General features: G+C 41.7%; 2 protein-coding genes across 8 annotated transcripts in view; both read left to right on the top strand.

The window, feature by feature from the left end:
• The window catches only part of LOC124262126, a 16962-nt gene extending 7466 nt beyond the window's left edge, over positions 1-9496 (top strand). For all 7 annotated transcript variants that reach the window (XM_046696576.1, XM_046696579.1, XM_046696578.1 and 4 more), the window contains 6 exons: positions 614-844; positions 4314-4532; positions 5280-5334; positions 6484-6551; positions 7426-7657; positions 9373-9496. In XM_046696576.1, the coding sequence (XP_046552532.1) occupies positions 614-844; positions 4314-4532; positions 5280-5334; positions 6484-6551; positions 7426-7590 (738 nt within the window). In that variant the 3' untranslated portion in view covers positions 7591-7657; positions 9373-9496. The remainder of the gene's footprint in view (positions 1-613; positions 845-4313; positions 4533-5279; positions 5335-6483; positions 6552-7425; positions 7658-9372) is intronic.
• On the top strand, positions 9373-20619 carry LOC124262127. Its single transcript, XM_046696584.1, has 8 exons — positions 9373-9594; positions 12011-12086; positions 12419-12523; positions 14957-15013; positions 15964-16143; positions 17301-17510; positions 18155-18354; positions 18922-20619. Exons 2-8 carry the CDS (start codon positions 12044-12046, stop codon positions 19330-19332), a joined length of 1206 nt encoding a protein of 401 aa, XP_046552540.1. The 5' UTR covers positions 9373-9594; positions 12011-12043; the 3' UTR covers positions 19333-20619.

Here is a 20619-nt window from a genome sequence, read left to right as displayed (position 1 = left end):
TACCTCTTTACGCCCAAAGGATCATGATTGTTGTTTGATGGTATTTGATGATATCTATTTTTGACATATGGTGAAAACGGAATTAGAGATTTGATGCGCGTGCCACGCGCACACACGCACGCACACACACACACACACACACACACGCACACGCATGCACGTACGCACGCACGCACGCACGCACACACACACACACACACACACTGAACTGTAGGTATTGCTTAGTTTGTGTAGGTTTATAGTACATAACTATTGCTATATTACGTTTATATACCTTTACCATTGGGTCCGGAAAGGGAATTTCAGAGTAACTGGACTCCATGGTAGAACGCAGATGTCCGTTCAAACTGTTTAGGATGTTTAGGTTGCATGCATGGATTGCAATGTATGGAATACCCTAAAGATGATCAAATTGAAAAACACCCAACTTATTTTCCCTCTTTCGGGAAAAAAACTCAACTAAGATAGATGTTGTAGGTACTATGACGTGGTAAGTTTAAGACACCTTAACAATGCCTCTTAGGCAGTCGTAGGTTTAGTCGTAAGTCGCTAATGTTTGTATTAGCTAATACAGCTCCGAGAACTAACCTCTACTTATGTCATTTGTGTCCAGGTGGATGTGATCGTGACGTCCGCCAGTAAGAACCCCACACATAAGGATGGAACACTAATCAAAGCAGTATCGGAGGAGGCGGGGGCCGGCCTTCAGAAGGAATACAAGAAGAAGGTTTCTAAAGGCATGGCATACGGGCAACTTACTGTGACGTCAGGCGGAAATCTCAGGTGCAAAAGTGTCTTCCATTGCTGTCTTCCTGCCTGGGACACGGTGAAGGGGAACATTAAGGTAAGCTGAGTTTGGTCCTTTTGACCAGAAAACTGTAAACGTTTCACAGTATCCATACGGTTCTCTAACCTTTCGTAAATTAATGTCTGGGAGTTATGATAGTGCAAAAGTCGCTTCATGGAACGGGCGCTAGAAAGATAATATTACCAACTGTGCGTAGTATATGCAACACAATTTGAGGTGTGGATTTCCATTTTGGATACAGGTTATTCACGTGTTCATAATACACGTGGATACAAGTTATTCACATGTGGATAGTGCACCTGGATACAAGTTATTCATGTGTCGATAGTACACCTTGATACAAGTTATTCATGTGTGGATAGTGCACCTGGATACAAGTTATTTATGTGTGCATAATACACGTGGATAAACGTTACTCATGTGTTCATAATACACCTGGATACAAGTTATTCATGTGTGGAAAGTGCACCTGGATACAAGTTATTCATGTGTGGATAGTGCACCTGGATACAAGTTATTTATGTGAGCCTAATACACCTGGATACAAGTTATTCATGTGTTCATAATACACCTGGATACAATTTATTCATGTGTGGATAGTGCACCTGGATACAAGTTATTCATGTGTTCATAATACACGTGGATACAAGTTATTCATATGTTCATGATACACCTGGATACAAGTTATTCATGTGTGGAAAGTGCACCTGGATACAAGTTATTCATATCTTCATAATACACCTGGATACAAGTTATTCATGTGTGGACAGTGCACCTGGATACAAGTTATTCATGTGTTCATAATACACCTGGATACAAGTAAGTTATGTGTGGATAGTGCACCTGGATACACGTTATTCATGTGTTCATAATACACCTGGATACAAGTTATTCATGTGTGGATAGTACACCTGGATACAAGTTATTCATGTGTTTATAATACACCTGGATACAAGTTATTCATGTGTGGACAGTGCACCTGGATACAAGTTATTCATGTGTTCATAATACACCTGGATACAAGTAAGTTATGTGTGGATAGTGCACCTGGATACACGTTATTCATGTGTTCATAATACACCTGGATACAAGTTATTCATGTGTGGATAGTACACCTGGATACAAGTTATTCATGTGTTTATAATACACCTGGATACAAGTTATTCATGTGTGGACAGTGCACCTGGATACAAGTTATTCATGTGTTCATAATACACCTGGATACAAGTAAGTTATGTGTGGATAGTGCACCTGGATACACGTTATTCATGTGTTCATAATACACCTGGATGCAAGTTATTCATGTGTTCATAATACACCTGGATACAATTAATTCATGTGTGGAAAGTACACCTGGAAACAAGTTATTCACATGTCGATAGTGCACCTGGATACAAGTTATTCCTGTGTTCATAATACATCTGGATACAAGTTATTCATGTGTGGATAGTACATCTGGATACAACTTATTCATGTGTTCATAATACACCTGGATACAAGTTATTCATTTACGTATAATACACCTGGGTACACGTTACTGAGATGTGGATAGTACACATTGCTATGCAAATTATTTAGATGTGCATAGTACACTTAAAAACATATTTTGCAGTTAAGGTGAAAAGAGGTGAAATGAATGTGGTGAGATCAGGTCAAATGAGTTGGGTGGAATGGAATGAATACATGTGACTTAGGTGAGATAAATACAAGAGAAAAGGACTGCAATTTATGTATTTGAAACGCGTGTTTTCAAACCCGTCAATGTATGAGTATGTGGCAAAGGTGTCCTTTCAGTTGTATATTGAATTAAAAAAACTGACGTCGATTGTAGACGATTGCAAATTTGTTGAAGTGTTATCTAGACATGAATAGATTCAGGGCGACTCCAACCCGCAATCAATGGTTTCCGGAAAAGCTTAGGAATGCAAGAGATGAGTTTTATGAAAGTCGTACAGCCAGGTGAATCCGCGCCTCAATTCACCGTCATCCCTGTTATCAGTGAGTGGTAGACCCACCATGCTGGTAGAATAACAACACTTACTGTTTCATACCAAATACACTCTTCAAAAAAGAAAGAAAAAAGAAACGTATAAGCCATTTATTTGCGTTAGTTTAAGAGCAATTATTTCATTTAATTTCAATGGTAAAAAGGTGAAAATGCACAGTAAATATACAGAAAGTTCGCCAACACAACATCAGCCTGTATTGAACATTGTGTTTCTGTTTACTTGAATCCATTTGAAGTCTATACTTTGTATGACCACCATTGGCAGCAATTACTGCTCGGCACCGTCACGGCACAGACTGGCTAAGTCGACGAGCTCTTGTGGAATTCTTTCCCACTCTTCCTGCAATGCGATGGCCAGTTGTGGAAGTGTCTAAGGCGTGTTTTGACGTTGGCGTACACGTCGATCATGTTCATCCCATAGGTGTTGTATCGGGTTTAGATCTGGTGATCGGGAAGGCCGTGGCAAGACATTGACATAAGAATTGGCAAGGTAGCGGACCGTGACGCGTGCTGTACGTGAAGTAGCGTTGTCATGCTGGAACAACTCCCTCTGTCGCTGGATATCGCTCCTCACACCATGAGACTTTCTCCACCGAATCTGTCGACCTGTCGAATGCAATTAGGGGCAAAACGTTCATCGGTAGACACACTGTTGTCAATCTCGCCGGTGAAGAAGAAATCGTGATTCATCACTGAGCCAGACTCCAGTTTCTAAGGTTCCAGTTCCGGACTTTACGATACCACTACAAGCGATTGCGTCGATGGAAGTCTCTCAAAACAGGGGCGACAAATGGCCTTCTTGGTCGAATCCCCACTTTATGCAATAGATTTCTGACAGTTTGGTGGGAAATTCTTCTCAAACCAGGGATGCGTTGTTCAGTCTCCACGGCTGTGACAAGACCATGACGCAAGTGAGCCACCCGGATTTTGCGGTCCTGGACTTGGGTGGTAACTCTTAGTAGGCCAAAGGCAAGATATGGTGCTCTGATGAACGTTGAATTGTCGGGCAATTGCAGACTGCGACTCCCCAGCTTCATGTCGATGTTTCGATTGGCGGTATTCAGATGAGGCAGGATGATTTCCTCTTTTCCAGGAAAAACGAATGACAAACTTAAACACACCGTTTGCCTTTTTTTAGTGGTCAATAACGAATGTTTTTCCGCTTACTTGCACGTGCAGTTTCCTTTGCATGTTTTCATGGTGACGTTTTGGCGAATAATTCTTCAAACGCTTCTAGAAACAAGGGGAAAAAGTCAAAATTGCCACGTTTTGGCGCTGTTTACAAAGATGACGTTTTCACTCAAAGATGACGTTTTGGAAAGAAAGAGTATATTTGAATTGTTTTTTCCGCAGCTACACGAGTCCAATTTTCTATTTTATTTGAAGAGTATAGTTGCATTATCACAACAAAGGCATGCACTACTTTCTTCTATAGGAGGTTTAGACAAGGAGACTCTCTACCAACATGCTTCTTCAAATGTGTTTTTGTACCTGTAGGTCTTCCAGAAAGCAGTTTTGTCTTGCCTTGAAACGGCCAACGTCTCCAACTACACTAGCATAGCGTTCCCGGCGATGGGATGCGGTCGGCTCGGATACCCTCCTCATTTAGCTGCCAAAGCTCTGTTCGATGCATTCTCCTTGTTTGAAAGGACAACCAAGAGTGGCTTACAGGAAATAAATATCCTGGTCTACGGCACAGAAGAAAAGATATATAAGGTACAAGTGAGACAAAACTGTCTGTCTTGGAGACATTGCAGTTGGTGGTGGAACATTAAGAATAATTGATTAGGCTTAACACTGCTGTGAAGTTATATCTCGATAATGTCAGAGCTAACATTTTAATGTAAGACTAAAGCAGAAAGAAACATCCTACTGTCGCGAATATCATTACTACTACCACAATAACATCTACCACAACAACAACTGCTACTACTACTACTACTACTACTACTACTACTACTACTACTACTACTACACCACTACTACTACTACTACCACCACCACTTCTACTACTACCACCACCACCACTACTACTACCACCACACCACTACTTCTACTACTACCACCACCACCACTACTACTACCACCACCACTTCTACTACTACTACTACTACTACCACCACCACCACCACTTCTACTACTACTACTACCACCACCGCCACCACTACACAACTACTTCTACTACTTCTACCAGCACCACCACCACTTCTACTACTACCAGCACCACGACCACTACAACTACAACCACCACCACCACCAACAACACTACAACTACTACCACTACTACTACTGGTACTAGTAATAGTAACAATAGCAGCAGTAGTAGTAGTTGGTAGAAGTGAACGTTTTAAGTTTTCAGTACAAAGTGCAATGATAAAACTGAAGGAGTTGTCGTTAGTTATTGTGCAAAATAATTTGTAAATCTTGTGTAAACGTTTTAACGACACATTTTGTTGGTTTCAGATATTTGAGAATGAGAGAAACAACAGGCTCCTTGGAACAGTTAAACAGTCGAAAGGTATGACCAAAATGATACTATTTCGATTCGACATGCCTGTGTACTTATTTGCTCCAGATTTCTGTTTGTTTCGAAAGGATAACATGTTTGTACGCGTGACTCAAGGAGAGGGTTACTATAGTGTCTGTAAGTCTCGCGATGCGCTACTTCCGGTACTAAGCTGATTCACGGCTCAATTGGCGCACGCCAGCTTGCGATATGCGAGTTGGGACCCCGCTCTCTTCCGGTACCAGATTTCCGGTGACAAGCGTACATTCAAGAACCAGTTCTGGTTCTAAATTGCGCAGCCGCCAAATATACCTTTACGAAACCGGACCAAGTGTACAACCATGCTTGGCTGTCACAGCTGACAGTTGATTAATTTAGGGATAGTTAGATCGGAAATTTGTTATTCCTGCAAGGATTATTGGTTCCTTACAGTCAACTGACAACCATGAGACCATTCGAAAGGATATGAAATGTTGTTTGTCACCGAAAGTACTAAGGTCTCGGGAAGTGTCGTGACCTACTTACGGGCCCGATACACTACCGCGAAATGAGAACGTGCTCGTGTTTGAGGCGGCTAAAATTGAAATATACAAAATACATGTACTGTTATTACATTGCAATGTATTTAATACAGGCATAATACTTGTGTTTAGGCACCGTAATGTTTCAGCCAATAAATATAAACGATAATACACACCCACAAGAAATCTCCACTAAAAGGTTGCCCAACTCCGTTAATTGAGTGCCATTGTTAGTTTCGCTCCCTTTAATTACACAAAAACACACGTGTGAAACAGTAGCAATCGTATATGTTGGCCATGGTACAATTCCGACCTCATCATAAGCATGCGTTTAAGAATCTCTATCAAAACAGTGATGATATCAGGTGTTCGCGTACAGTTCAGCGTATTCTGCCCCATCGGTGGCACCCATGCATCATACACACACGCAAAGGCTAGTCAATTGTTCAGCTGAAAACGTATGGTATTATATTTGTTATTGCTGCGTCAAATTTCCTCCACCTGTCTACTGTACAACTTTAACGTTTTGGGAATGTTTGAAGCTTTCTATACAACATTGATTGAAGTGTATACTTTCAGTTTATGTATACAGCCCGTACTTATCAGTATATTAGAGACTTATGTAGATGTCTGTATTCAGATGTTGGTGATGGAGATGTCACGGGTGTCGAGATTACAGTCAAAGTCGGCGAGCTGTCCAAAACCATGGTATGTTCTCTCTGTTAAGGGGCGGTGGGGTAGCTTAGTGGTTAAAGCGTCGGATCGTCGCCCCGAAGACCCGGGATCGATTCCCCAAATGGGTTCAATGTGTGAAGCCCGTTCTTGGTGTCCCCCGCCGTGATATTGCTGAAATATTGCTAAAAGCGGCGTAAACCTATACTCACTCACTCACTCGGTGTGTGTTAAACTTACAATATTAGTTAATATTTTGCAGCTGACCAGTCATTGTTGTATTCCCTAGTTGGGCAGCAGCAAGTCCCATGTATTTTGTTACCACACAGACGGGATTCGACCTACCGACCTACCGCTCTTGGGCAGGCACATATCTATTCATCCTCTATATAGCCCTATGCAGAAGAATAAGTGAGTGAGTGAGTTTAGTTTTACGCCGCTTTTAGCAATATTCGAGCAATCACGGCGGGGGACACCAAAAAATGGGCTCAACACATTGTATCGAACCCTGGTCTTCGGCGTGACGAGCGAACGCTTTAACCACTCTGCTACCTCTCCGCCCTACAGAACAATAAGGATTTAATGTCAATGCATACTGACTGATTCAGGCATCCCTTCACGAAAATTAATGTCTGAGGGAAAGTACCCGTGAAGATCCGGGTTCGAATTGGTCTTTAGTAATCCATGCTTGTCCTTAGAGGCGACTAACGGGATCGGGTGGTCAGGCCTGCTGACTTGGTTGACCCGAAAATAATCGAGTCACCAGGCAATCCAGTGATCAACAGCATGAGCATTGATCTGCGTAATTGGGATACGATGACATGTGTCAACGAGCCTGACCACCGATGTTACTCACGGGCTACGAGACAGACTATGCATAGCAACTGAGTACTGTATTCTCATGGAACAGGCAGATGTCATAGTGAACACGACCAACAAGGACTTGAGACTCAGCCAGGGAGCGGTTTCCATGGCGATATCTACAGAAGGGGGGCACTACCATACAGAACGAGTGCAACAGCCGTTACCGCAAGGGCATCAAATTCGGCGATGTCGTGGACACAGGGGGAGGTAATCTACGCTGCAAGAAGGTGTACCACACATGCCTCCCAAAGTGGCAGGATTCAAGCGATGCTTTACAGGTGGGCCCTCAGTAATGACCTGATGTAGTCAACAGGCCGTTTGCTGTAACATCGTAACGATGATATATATATATGTGTGCGTGCGTGCGTGTGTGTCCGTGTCCGAATAGCAACAAGTTGTATGTAAGATATTTATTTGTCGACACCATAATTAGACGTTGACATAACTTAAAGTATGGTTAGAGATGCCAGTATTATTGCTTTTCGGATAAGTATAATGCAGACAACGGTATTTACTCTTTATCTCGTTACTATACAGTACAATACAGAAATACAAAGATGAGTTGAAAATGTTTACATTTTACGTTTATGATTATTGCAAATTGGATGGGGAGGACTCTTTTTACAGTTTCAAAAAAAAACAACTCCACACACAATAATTGGCGGACCTTTCTGAAGGGAAAATGGAGCACTTATTACAGAAAAGTGTCCACCATTTCAACCATCTTAAAGGACTTAAGTCGAAAATATGGTCAGTTGTCAACAAGAACTTGCAATTCTGAAGTTGGTATCTTTGCGACTGTTGAAGGATTGTTTATACCTCATGGCAATGTCTGAGATTGTGGTGACGAGTTGGTATGGAAAAATAAAAAACAACTTTCATGCCATATATTTCTTTTTAGATGTATATTTATTTTGCATTTCATTGTTACTATTTCGCAGCAAGCGGACATCAGTGTACATTCTTTCAAACATATAAACGTGCACTTCATATTCAGTATTCTTTAAGAACTTGGATACACCGATGGAATCAGTGTTTAGACTCGGGTTCGATACCTGATTAGGATGCTAACAAATTACTTTTTTCTTATGTAACCAGTGAGGATCTAATCAGTATCCCAGAACATCTGTCTACTGAGCAGTTACAGTCACTGTGGTTATCAATATCCTTTCACTTCGAAACTTGTTTATGACTGAAAGTTTCTTTCATTTTTTAACACGGGTCACAATCAAAACACGCCAGTGTAGTCTGTACTCACGGTAAAAATAGAAAGATCTTTGAAATGATTTAAACAAATTTTATTCATCATGAGTAATGAAAATGATTGGCAAACAAGCCAAAGGCTTATCTTAATGCCGCCCCAATACAACAGCATTGATTATGTACATATGTATGACAGTTCAACAGTAAATAATTAAGTGACATTGAATCTGATGAATGAAATAAAGGTTTACAGTAGGTTTACAGTTATGTATTACATTGTGTTTCAGTACATTACTTCTTAAACTTATTTATTATTATCTATTTTTCGATAAAACAATGAACAGAATTAACAATGTGCAAATTTTAAATTTCCGATGATTGAATATTTCCACATAGTACCGATTTGAGATTGTATCCATTTCTATGAAAATGGATATCATTTCTTAAATTGTCATAATTTGGACACAGGAAGAAATAGTGTAAATTATCTTCACAAAATGCACCACAGGACCAAGATGGGTCATTAGATATAAAACGATTAACTTTGTGCGAGTTTAGATCACTACATCCTAATCGAAGTCTACAGTGCATAATTTGATAGAATCTGCTTCCAGAATTTGGATCATAGGCAAATTAATACCTGGGTTGTGTGAGATGGTATTTGTGAAAGATTTAGGAGATTGTATTTGTTTAATATCAAGAAAGAATTTGATTAAGATCTAAGAAATCACCAATGGAGAGTATTATTCTTAGTAGAAACATAACAGTTGCTTTAAACCTCTGCTTTCAGTTTTTGATAAAGACTGTGGACGCGTGTTTACAACGAGCAACTTCCAGAGGCTACGGGACCATCGCTTTCCCGGCCCTCGGGACCGGCATACTACAGTACCCACCCGAGACAGTAGCCCGGGTGTTCAAAGAGAGAATAGCCGCTTTCTCCACAGATAACCCACTGACGTGTCTGAGGGAAGTGATCATTGTATTGTATCACAAGGATGAGAAAACAACAAAGGTTTGTATATTTTACACGTCTAAGTGATACAGCCAAAGCTGGTCAAATCGTCATTCTTGGGCCATTATAACTATAATTCGTAGTTCGAGATAAGCAGGGCAGTGATACACATATACTCCTACAGCCCTAGGGATCATAAACTTGCAGTGTCGAATTACCCCTCTTTCGAGACAAGTGGAGTTTTTATATTAGTTTGGAAAGATAATACAATTTGTTCAAAAAGAATTAAGTTGCAAAATGAAAAAATAATAAAATAAAAAACTCACATAACTTTCAATGTCAAAGGATAAATTACTGTGTGTTTCGACAGTCTCAAAGTCATTTTCGGAATGAGAAAACTATGAAGACACTGTACATCTTCGACCTTATTGTCTCGCGGGAAGCCTATAGGCTACCATTCGGAAAGTAAAAGAACATTCTGCTTTGGTTACGATGTATACGTTGTCAAAAAAGAAACTTCACATTCTTTCTTAAGGGCACTATAAAAAAACCAAGAGATGGTAAGATGGTTAAATTGTTACTTTTTCATTGCTGAGATCTGTGTGATGTACTCGATACACTGACAGTGCCATAAACAGTTCCATTAGGCTACACCGCCGTTCCAAAACATGGGTATACAGAATGTCAAGTCACAAGAATAAAAATGCGAAATTTCTCAGTTCAATATCGTGTATGGCTGCCCCGCGCATTCACCACTGCCAAACACCGTCTCCTCATCGACTGCCTGACACGTGGTTGGGGATTCTGCGCCATTGCTCTTGCAAGGCAGCGCCAAGTTCCTGCCAATTCTGAGGTTGGTTCCTAAGACCACGAAGCCTTCTCCCAAGTGCATCCCAAACGTGCTCTATTGGATTAAGGTCAGGGGACCTCGATGGCCAGTCCATGACGTTGATTCCAGCGTTTTGAAGGAAATTTCGTGTCAACATCGAGGTATGCGGCCGAGCATTATCATGCTGGAACTGTAGACCTGGGCCATGAGCCGCTATGAAAGGAACGAGTTCAGGGGTGAGCACCTGGTCGCGGTAAGCAGCAGCTGTGAGGTTTCCACGGATGACCAGAAGTCGGGAACGGTTGTTCCGACAGAAAGCACCCCACACCATGCAACTTCCGCCTCCGAATCTGTCGACTTCCTGTACACAACATTGGGCATACCGTTCACGACGTCGTCTCCAGACTCTTTGCCTGCCGTCCGCGAATCTGAGGGTAAACCTGGATTCATCGCTAAAGACGACCCGATTTCAGTCTCTCTGGGTCCATCGGAGGTGACGTTGGGCCCACAGCAGACGTTGACGTTGATGAAACGGCGTTAATTGGCCCACGATATGGACGTCGAGAATGGAGATTGGCAGCCCGCAACCGATTTCGAATGGTCTGTGAGGACAGTCGACCTCTAAACATCTCAGCCCTGGTTCGTGTAGCCGGCAGAAATATGTAACGTAGGTGACGTAGGACGATTTGACGGTCTTCTGCTCGTGACGTCACACGTGGACGACCCGACCTTGGGCGATCAGAAGTGGTGCCAGTTTGTTGTAGACGACCTCGCAAGTCATACACAGTACGTCAATAACTGATCTTCCCGCTTGCAACATGCCAACGGCACGTTCACGTTGCACGTTTGACAATCGTGGCATTTCAAGTACCGTTAGAACTGTGGTTTAAAAGTGTTTTTTTCAATTCTTGAGGCCAATGCAAACACGTGCATATGAAGAAAACTTCGATGCGAAGATCACGTGATCGACTGCACGTGCAAAACCTGATTTGGCAATAACGTCATTTGCACGAGGAATGGATGGGTTTCAGTGGGTTTTGCTAACGTTTTCCTAGAGTCGAAAGATAGGGATTCCATTTCGGATACATAGATGTATCATCAGAGAAAAATTATTCATTATTTTTCAAATTACATTTTGTGAAGTTTCTTTTTTTTGCCTCAGTTAGTATCATTTTCTGTCATGATGTTTGAGGATTAGATAGATCTGACACAAATATGGACGCTGTGTTTTAACACAATGACAATGTAATCGCAAATGTCACCTCAAGTCAGGTTCTTAGCGGATAGTAACAGCGGATAGTAACAGCATCTGGTTCCCGATCCAAGCGTTCCTAGCGTCACGAGCCATCGCAACTATACAGTTTATCATAGGATTACGAATGACGTAGTGCTACGAACGCTGTGTGGATTGGAACCCTGAAACCTACGCCGACGTCACTTAAATGCATGATGGAGTTAATGTTTATAGGGCGGTGGGGTAGCCTGAAGGTTAAAGCGTTTGCTCGTCTCACTGAAAACTAGGTTCGATTCCCCACATGGGTACAATGTGTGAATCCCATTTCTGGTGTCCCCCACCGTGATATTGCTGGAATATTGCTAAAGGCGGCGTAAAACCATACTCACTCATGTTTAACGTTTATTTTACAGGCTTTCAATGAAGCGTTCGACAGCGACCCGAGTATGATCAGAGAACCAACGACCATGGATAGGACGAACAGTGAAGGTACCAAGTCAGCACAAAGACTAATACCTGGTTATCAAACCAGCTTCAACTGATAAATATACCTATAAATATTTGTTATCTGCAGTGTGATTGTACAGACTTTGGTCCCGCTCCACAAGGCGTTCGTAGCGTGGCGACATTCCTAAGCCTACGATAAACTATAGTTACGACAGGTCGTAACGTTACGAACGCTTTGTGGGACCCAGGTTCAGTAAAGATGTAACTGTAGTCGGGCAAATACAATAGTTTGTACTTTTTTGTTTCCGTTTATATGCAAACTATTGACATGTTGACACAAACGGTTACTATGACCGAATGTTTTCGTCTTGTAGAATTTTGGATTGACCCCCTCAGGATTGAGGTGAAAGTAGGAACTCTGCACACGGAAAAAGTGAACACAATCGTGGTGCCAACTGACAACAAGGTGTCACTGCGTGGTAAGTGAAGTTCGCAAAGATGAATGAAGAGTAAATGAATACGTTTTTTCCTGTTTTGGTTGGGGTTGTTTTTTGTTTGGTCTGTGTTGTTTTACGCCGCACTCAGCAATATTCCAGCACTGTCTGGCGGCTGTCTGTCAATAATCAAGTCTGGACCAGACAATACAGTGATCAACAGCATGAGCATCAATCTACGCAACTGGGATACGATGATATGTGTCAAACAAGTCAGCGAGCCTGACCACCCGATCACGTTAGTCGGCTCTTACAAGTTACTGAAGACCCTTTCTAACCCGGATCTTCACGGGTTTTCTTGTTTTCAGAAATGCTCCAGCATTATATCATGGGGGCTTCAGACATAGTACAGTGGAATCTGTCAAATCCGGATTCTGTGTAATCCGCTTCTCTCCATAATCCGGACTACTCTCTGAGTCCCGGCAAAATTGTTTTTAATTTATCATTTAAGAGTGCTTTATCCGGACTCTCTCAATTACGGACTAGAAACTAAAATAACAGTCCCGACAATCAACTTGCTATGAGAACAATTCTTTGTAATCCGGACGTAGCTGACTAAAACAACAGTCCCGACAATCAACTTGCTATGAGAACAATTGTTTGTAATCCGGTTGTAGCTGACTAAAATAACAGTCCCAACAATCAACTTGCTATGAGAACAATTCTTTGTAATCCGGTTGTAGCTGACTAAAATAACAGTCCCAACAATCAACTTGCTATGAGAACAATTCTTTGTAATCCGGTTGTAGCTGACTAAAATAACAGTCCCGACAATCAACTTGCTATGAGAACAATTCTTTGTAATCCGGTTGTAGCTGACTAAAATAACAGTCCCAACAATCAACTTGCTATGAGAACAATTCTTTGTAATCCGGTTGTAGCTGACTAAAACAACAGTCCCGACAATCAACTTGCTATGAGAACAATTCTTTGTAATCCGGTTGTAGCTGACTAAAATAACAGTCCCGACAATCAACTTGCTATGAGAACAATTCTTTGTAATCCGGTTGTAGCTGACTAAAATAACAGTCCCAACAATCAACTTGTATGAGACAATCAACTTGCTATGAGAACAATTCAATTTTTGTAATCCGGTTGTAGCTGACTAAAATAACAGTCCCAACAATCAACTTGCTATGAGAACAATTCTTTGTAATCCGGTTGTAGCTGACTAAAATAACAGTCCCAACAATCAACTTGCTATGAGAACAATTCTTTGTAATCCGGTTGTAGCTGACTAAAATAACAGTCCCGACAATCAACTTGCTATTAGAACAATTCTTTGTAATCCGGTTGTAGCTGACTAAAATAACAGTCCCAACAATCAACTTGCTATGAGAACAATGCTTTTAATCCGGTCGCAGGTGACTAAAATAACAGTCCGTTGAATAAACATTTCCGTTACTTCTGCTCCGAATTGCTAATGACTGACAACATTGTATTACGTGGAAATTTACAGAGGCAGAAGAATTTCATGTTAACAGACTTTTTCCAATGAGAGTATAAATAATATAATAAAAAACATATCGCTGATCCAGACTCGATTATTTAGAGACAGCCGCCATAAAATATTTGCTACTTTGCTACTTTGCTAAATCTTTGCTACTGCTGTTGATTACTAGATTGTCTGGTCCAGACTCGATTATTTACAGACCGCCGTCATACAGCTGGAATACTGCTGAGTGCGGCGTTAAACAACAACCAACCAACCAACCAACATATATAATCTCAAACCTATGCGATCTTGGGTTCGAATCTTCGTAAACGTCGGAGAACTGCAACACACTAGGCTTTTCTCCCACATTAAGCTGACACGTCCTGTCTATGTGTCTGAAGGCTGTTCACAGCAGTGTTAAAAACTATCTACCGTATTTACTCTACTTAGCGCCCGGGCACTAATGTTTTCACCGGAGTTCTCCCGGGACATCGGAAATATATATTTTAGCCTTCCCAGCACGACACTGTGAGATAACCGGCGCTTATTAGAGGAAGTACGGAATTACTGTAAATTGTAACGATTGCATATTAATAACTTTACCGTAGCTTTCTAAGTCCACCGCGATATAATATTTTTTTGAGTCCGGCGCTAAACAACCAACAAACCAACCTCTCTCATACAACCAGTAGTAGACAAATAAAAACTTATCTAGGTGAGCTAGCACTAAAAAATCAAGCTCAGGTCTGGGCTAGTACAAGCAGCCACACATACACACCCATACATGTTGTCATATGAGCGAAATAATCTGAAGTGCTACGTTAAAGCCCATATCGCATCACCTAACCCATCACACCCACTCAGGACCTTACGACGTTCTGGTTTAACCCTTAGCGGTCCTGTATGTTATATATATTTTTCATTTCTCTTAGCCGTTTTTATCTACTAATGTATATAAAGGGCAGTTTGTCTTTTTGTTTCAGGCCAAGTGGCATTTTTGAAGTCCGAGTATGGGCCTGACTGTATGGTTGGAAGTGACCGTAAGTTCTCTCTGCCATTGTATCGCCTTTAGAGTTCAAGTAATGACTTAGACTCCAAACTCTATATTTTCATTAGGAGAAAAGATCTATTTAGAACTGAATGGTACAATCACAGGCCATCGTGTCTTTGCGAGAAATAAAGATTTTTTAATTTTTTGTGGAAATTTGAGATGATCCCGTACTCGAAATGCTTCATATTAGAAAAAGTCATGACGCATTGTACTGTGAAGCATTTCGAGTCGGGGGTCATCTCAAAATCCTTTTGTTAAATCTTCAATCATCGCAAAGACATGATTGCCTGTGGGTACCATTGGCGTATTATTGTATACCGTTAGTTAATGTGCAGATGAAGAATCATATGCTGATATAATGTAAGTGAGTGCAACATACTTCTTTCTTTTCCATATTGCGAAGCCTGGAAACTTTCCCCCGTAAAGATATACGCTATCTTGATGTTAAGTTAGTGTAATGTATTGTATGATTTACCTCCTCACAGTGTCTGTAAACATAATTCGTAAATTTGGATATGTTGGTTCATATGTCGGTTAACACTGGAAAGGGGCCGTGGGGTAGCCTAGTGGTTAAAGCGTTCTCCGGTCAGGCCGAAGACCCGGGTTCGATTCCCCATGTGGGTACAATGTGTAAAGCCCATTTCTAGTGTCCCCCGCTGTGATAATGCTGCAATATTGATAAAAGCGGCGTAAAACCATACTCACTAACACTGGGAACATAGGGTTAATTGGATTTGTACGGAACATCGTAAGGGACATTCTTGCTTTCGCGACATCTCTATCTTCATGCTAAAGTGCGAACGTGATTATTTGTCTCGGTGCTCGCAGTCTCGTTGTCAGGGCACAATGGTTTTTTTACAAAAGATAAAAGTTCGTATATCTTACAATATTTCATAATTTGGGTGTATAGCATCAGTTTGTCAACGTTTTCTAATCCAGGGGCAAATATCACAAAATCCGGAGCTGTCGTCGTTCCTGCTCAAAATATGTCCTGCACGAACGTCATGCTTGTGTCTACGGAACATTTCAAGAACAATGTAGAGGAGGTGATCAAAAAGTGCTTCAGAAAGGCAGAAAAGGAGAAAATCATGTCACTCGCAATTGGCCATGTTATTCCAGGTAACATGTTCATCAATATGCATCGACAATTCGAGTTCCCTGTAACGTTTGCATATTAGTGCACACAGACACACATGCACGCACGCATGCACGCACGTCACACGCACTCACACAACCATCTGGGGATTCCTGGCTACACTAGGATCAGTTGATCGTACGAGGCAATGGTCAGTTGGCAGGGGCGGATACAGCTTTTTGAGAAATGTGAGTGTGTGTGTGTGTGTGTGTGTGTGTGTGTGTGTGTGTGTGTGTGAGAGAGAGTGTGTGTGTGTGTGTGTGCACTCTTTTGAGAAAGGGGGTGCACACCACGCTCTATTTGAACACTTGCTTATGAGTGAAATACCTTCAGTTCTAATTTGCAGTCCAACAGAAGTGTTCGAAACACGAAGAAACTACTATGAGATACTACACCAGAAATATGTTTTGAAACATATGCAGATCTTATCTTTGAAATTATGAACGATATTATTATATCTTCGGCTCGAATAGATAACACATTTTACGCACAGCCACTTCTTTTTATTCTTAATACAACGTTTCAGAGCTATTTCTTGCTCCTTCATCACATGATGAACTTCTATAAAGAATAAAAAGAAGTTGCTATACATAAAGCGTTTCGTGTATTCATGCTCTTCCAACTTCTAACTTTATCTTCGACTGATTGAAGACGGATTTGACAATGGGTGAGTGAGTGAGTCTGTTTAGTTTTACGCCGCACTCAGCAATATTCAAGCTGTATAATCATAGAATCAATTGCTATACCTATCACAATGTTTGTTTCTTGTTTACCGCCGCCAGCTATATGGCGGCGGTCTGCAAAAAATTGAATCAGGACCAGACAATCCAGTGATCAACAGCATGATCTACGCTGTTGGTGTGTCATGTGTCATGACATGTGCAAACCAAGTCCACGAGCCTGACCACCCAATCCCGTTGGTCGCCTCTCACGACAAGCATGGGTTATTGAAGATCAATTCTAACCCGGATCGTCAAGGGTTATTTGACAATGGCTTTGGCGACATAGTCAAAGCGTATGACAAAGAGTATGAGGACCTAACAATAGTATGCATGCTTTCAACCGTGCTAATTTATTAGAAAACATTCCATGTATTCAACCTAATGTTTTATAGAATAATAAACACTAATTGTTCTTACAGAGCAAGACGACGACGCTAAGGTATTCGCCACTGGCATGGAGAGGGCCATCAAGCGATACAAGACTAACCTGAAGGTCCTTAGTGATGTTCGGATCCTCCTCAACAACACAGAACAAAAGTCCACATTTGATTCCATTTTCCGACAGAACGTTGGTCGCCCAGCTATGAGAAAATCTTTTGTGCTGTCTCATGAAGATGAGTTGTCTTCACGTACGTCCATTTGATATAACCATCTTCTTTTTCATCATTTGTGTTTGATAGATGGATGGAGGGATGGAGGTTGTGCAGGTGTTGCTTTCACGTACGCCCACTTAATATAATCATGACTCTTTGTTATATTTAATATCCAAGTTGATCGTTTGGTGTAAAGTTGATCGTTTGGTGTAAATTGATGGAGGGATGGAGGTTGTGCAGGTGTTGCTTTCACGTACGCCCACTTAATATAAGTATGACTCATTGTTATATTTAATGTATAAGTTGATCGTTTGGTGTAAATGGGTGGAGGGACGGAGGTTGTTAAGGTGTTGCTTTCACGTGCGTTCACTTAATATAAGCATGGCTTTTTGTTATATCTAATGTTTGAGGTGGAATAAATGGGTGGAGGTTGTTGAGGGGTTCTTTTCACGTACGCCCACTTAATATAAGCATGGCTCTTTGTTATATATGATGTCTGAGGTATCGGCTATTGGTTGGAAACCCCACATGGTTAGAATGTGTGAAACCCATTTCAGGTGTCCCCCCACCGTGATATTGCTGGACTATTGTTAAACGCCGTGTAAAACCCAACTCATTCACAAACTCTATGTTGTGTTCTCAGAATTGGTTCATTTGATTTTTCGTTATTTTGTTCGTAGGCTCCAAACCACAAAGATACCAAAGTAAGTCCATGAGGTCGGATGATCCGTGCCTGCTTCCACTGCCGCGACTGCGTCTATTGGCCGTGACCAAAGAGCACCTTGACAACTGCATGGACACTGTCTCCGTCATCTTGCTGAACAATGTTGTGTCAGATATACAGACTGGTTCGGCCATTGAAACTCTTCCTGACGACCAGGTGAGCTGAGGCGTAGCACTTCGTTGTGTTTGGACCTTCAAATATTTAAGGGCAGTGGGGTAGCCTAGTTGTTACAGCGTTCGCTCGTCACGCCGAAGGCCCGGGTTCGATTCTCCACATGGGTACAATGTATGAAGCCCATTTCCGGTGTCCCCCGCCGTGATATTGCTAGAATTTTGCTACAAGCGGCGTAAAACTATTTAGTTCATGCGCTTGTTTTGTTTCTTGGATTGTGCGCAGCATGACCGAGGTCTTGTGAGTGAGTGAGTGAATGAGTATATTTTTACGTCGCTTTTAGCAATATTCATGCATAATTACGACGGGAGACACAAAAATGGGGTCTACATGATGAACCCAATGTGGGGAATCGAACCCGGGTCTTTGGTGTGACGACCTAACACTTTAACCACTAGGCTACTCCCACATGAAGATAACACCCATGATACAAATGGAATACTCTTAACAAGAGGTGTTAAACCAAGCCCACTCACTCACCGTAACCTTAGGTTCGAATCCAAGTTTCGTCATGATCGTTTTTCTGCACCATGCAATTGCTAATTGTTTTAGGTGCCACGCGTGACCTCCGTCTGCGCGGATCTGCACGTGCTGACGCAGGTAGACAAGAGCAACGGGATAGTCCACTTCCACGGCTCCAGAGAAGACGTCATGGCAGCGAAGAGGAAGACTCAGGAATATGTCCAAGGTCTAAATACGAAGCACCAGACACGGGAACGAGCCGAAACGATTCAGACCAACGTCCAGTGGTGGTACATGACCGCCCCGGGAGGGGAACTCAAGGCCTTTCCCTCAGTGAGCAACATGCTGCTGGAGCAGGCCTACAAGGAAGGTCTCCCATCGGCTACCTTCAAAGGCTTGGGAGGCATGGTCACTGCTGACTTCCTTACAAATCGGTTCCACATGTCGCCTACAGAGTCGTTGGAGATGTCTCGGGTTGAGAAGCGTGGTGGGACTTTCTGACGTGGTCGTGTTAACACTACGCGAAAAGTATGATTTGTGTCAACTTGCAATATATCGGAAATTGAAATGTTGCGGATAAGTGCATGTGCTTCTAGATATTTGAGTATGTTTGAATGGAACTGTCCCATCTTCTGTTTCAGCCAGGTGACGGTGTCATGACGTTTGTAACGGTTATGTTTTTAGCAAAATCCAGTTTTCTAATGTTTACTTCGATTCGATGGCTATGTACTTGATGCGGGTGTCATATCATATTTCCACCTTCATTTGGGACGGTGGGGTAGCCTAGTGGTTAAAGCGTTCGCTCATCACGCTGAAAACCCGGGTTCGATTCTCCACATGGGTACAGTGTGTGAAGCCCATTTGTGGTGTCCCCCGCCGTGATATTGCTGGATATTGCTAAAAGCGGCGTTAAACTAAACTGACACACTCGACCTTCATTTTGCATTGTTTCGGCGATTGTTGCAGCCTAGTGACGGTTTGATGACGCTGGTAACCTTTTGGGAGACAGATCCAGTTTTCTAATGTTTACTTTCTTTTGCCGGGCAATTTAAAAACGTCAACCTTATGTTTGATGGGAATATTTGAGAACATTTTCCACGTTAGAGCCGTATCGTTTAAACTCCATTCAGTCCTTTTTTACAAAATATTTTATCAGTTCACTGTGATGTTTCCTGAATCTTTCGGAAAGCTGTTTTTACATGTATGCAACCATCTTTTCTTATGGCTTATGTCAGTGCTGGATGGATTGTGAAATAGCAGACTAGAAGGTAAAACCGGGATACTGGGCTAAACACTGTTGAATCACGATAGAACAAATACTGCATAAAGACAGAAGGTGATATACTGTTACACAGTAGATGCCGACGACTCCCACTGTAGACTGGTACAACTGTTAAATGTACGAATGTCTTTCAGCTGCTTTGTCAACTCCACCTTCACACACGTAACAGTCTGGCCTATCATGCGACAACTGGCAGTCATCTTCGGGTCTACTGGGGACACTCAAATGTCTGGTTTATCCTGGACCCAAGTGAACATTTAAGTTGCTAGGGCACAACGACCTTTCTCTTTGGGATCTTTGAAAGACTAACATGAATAGAAGGCCTTCGTTACTATTTTCTTAAACGGAATATTTTGATATATCTTTATTTGAAATCTGACATGTCTGTCTCTGGTTGAATCATTGATTAACTTTATTAGGTTAACATAAACTCACGGGCGAAAGAAACGTCACCAAAATGATTTTTGTATATCTTTTATCGTACACTAAGTGATTATTCATATATG

This window comes from Haliotis rubra, unplaced genomic scaffold, assembly GCF_003918875.1.
Source record: "Haliotis rubra isolate DU_JTF1 unplaced genomic scaffold, ASM391887v1 Scf822, whole genome shotgun sequence".
NCBI lineage: Eukaryota > Metazoa > Mollusca > Gastropoda > Lepetellida > Haliotidae > Haliotis > Haliotis rubra.
Note: the sequence above shows the minus strand (reverse complement) of the source record. Positions and strands in the feature narration are given on the sequence as shown.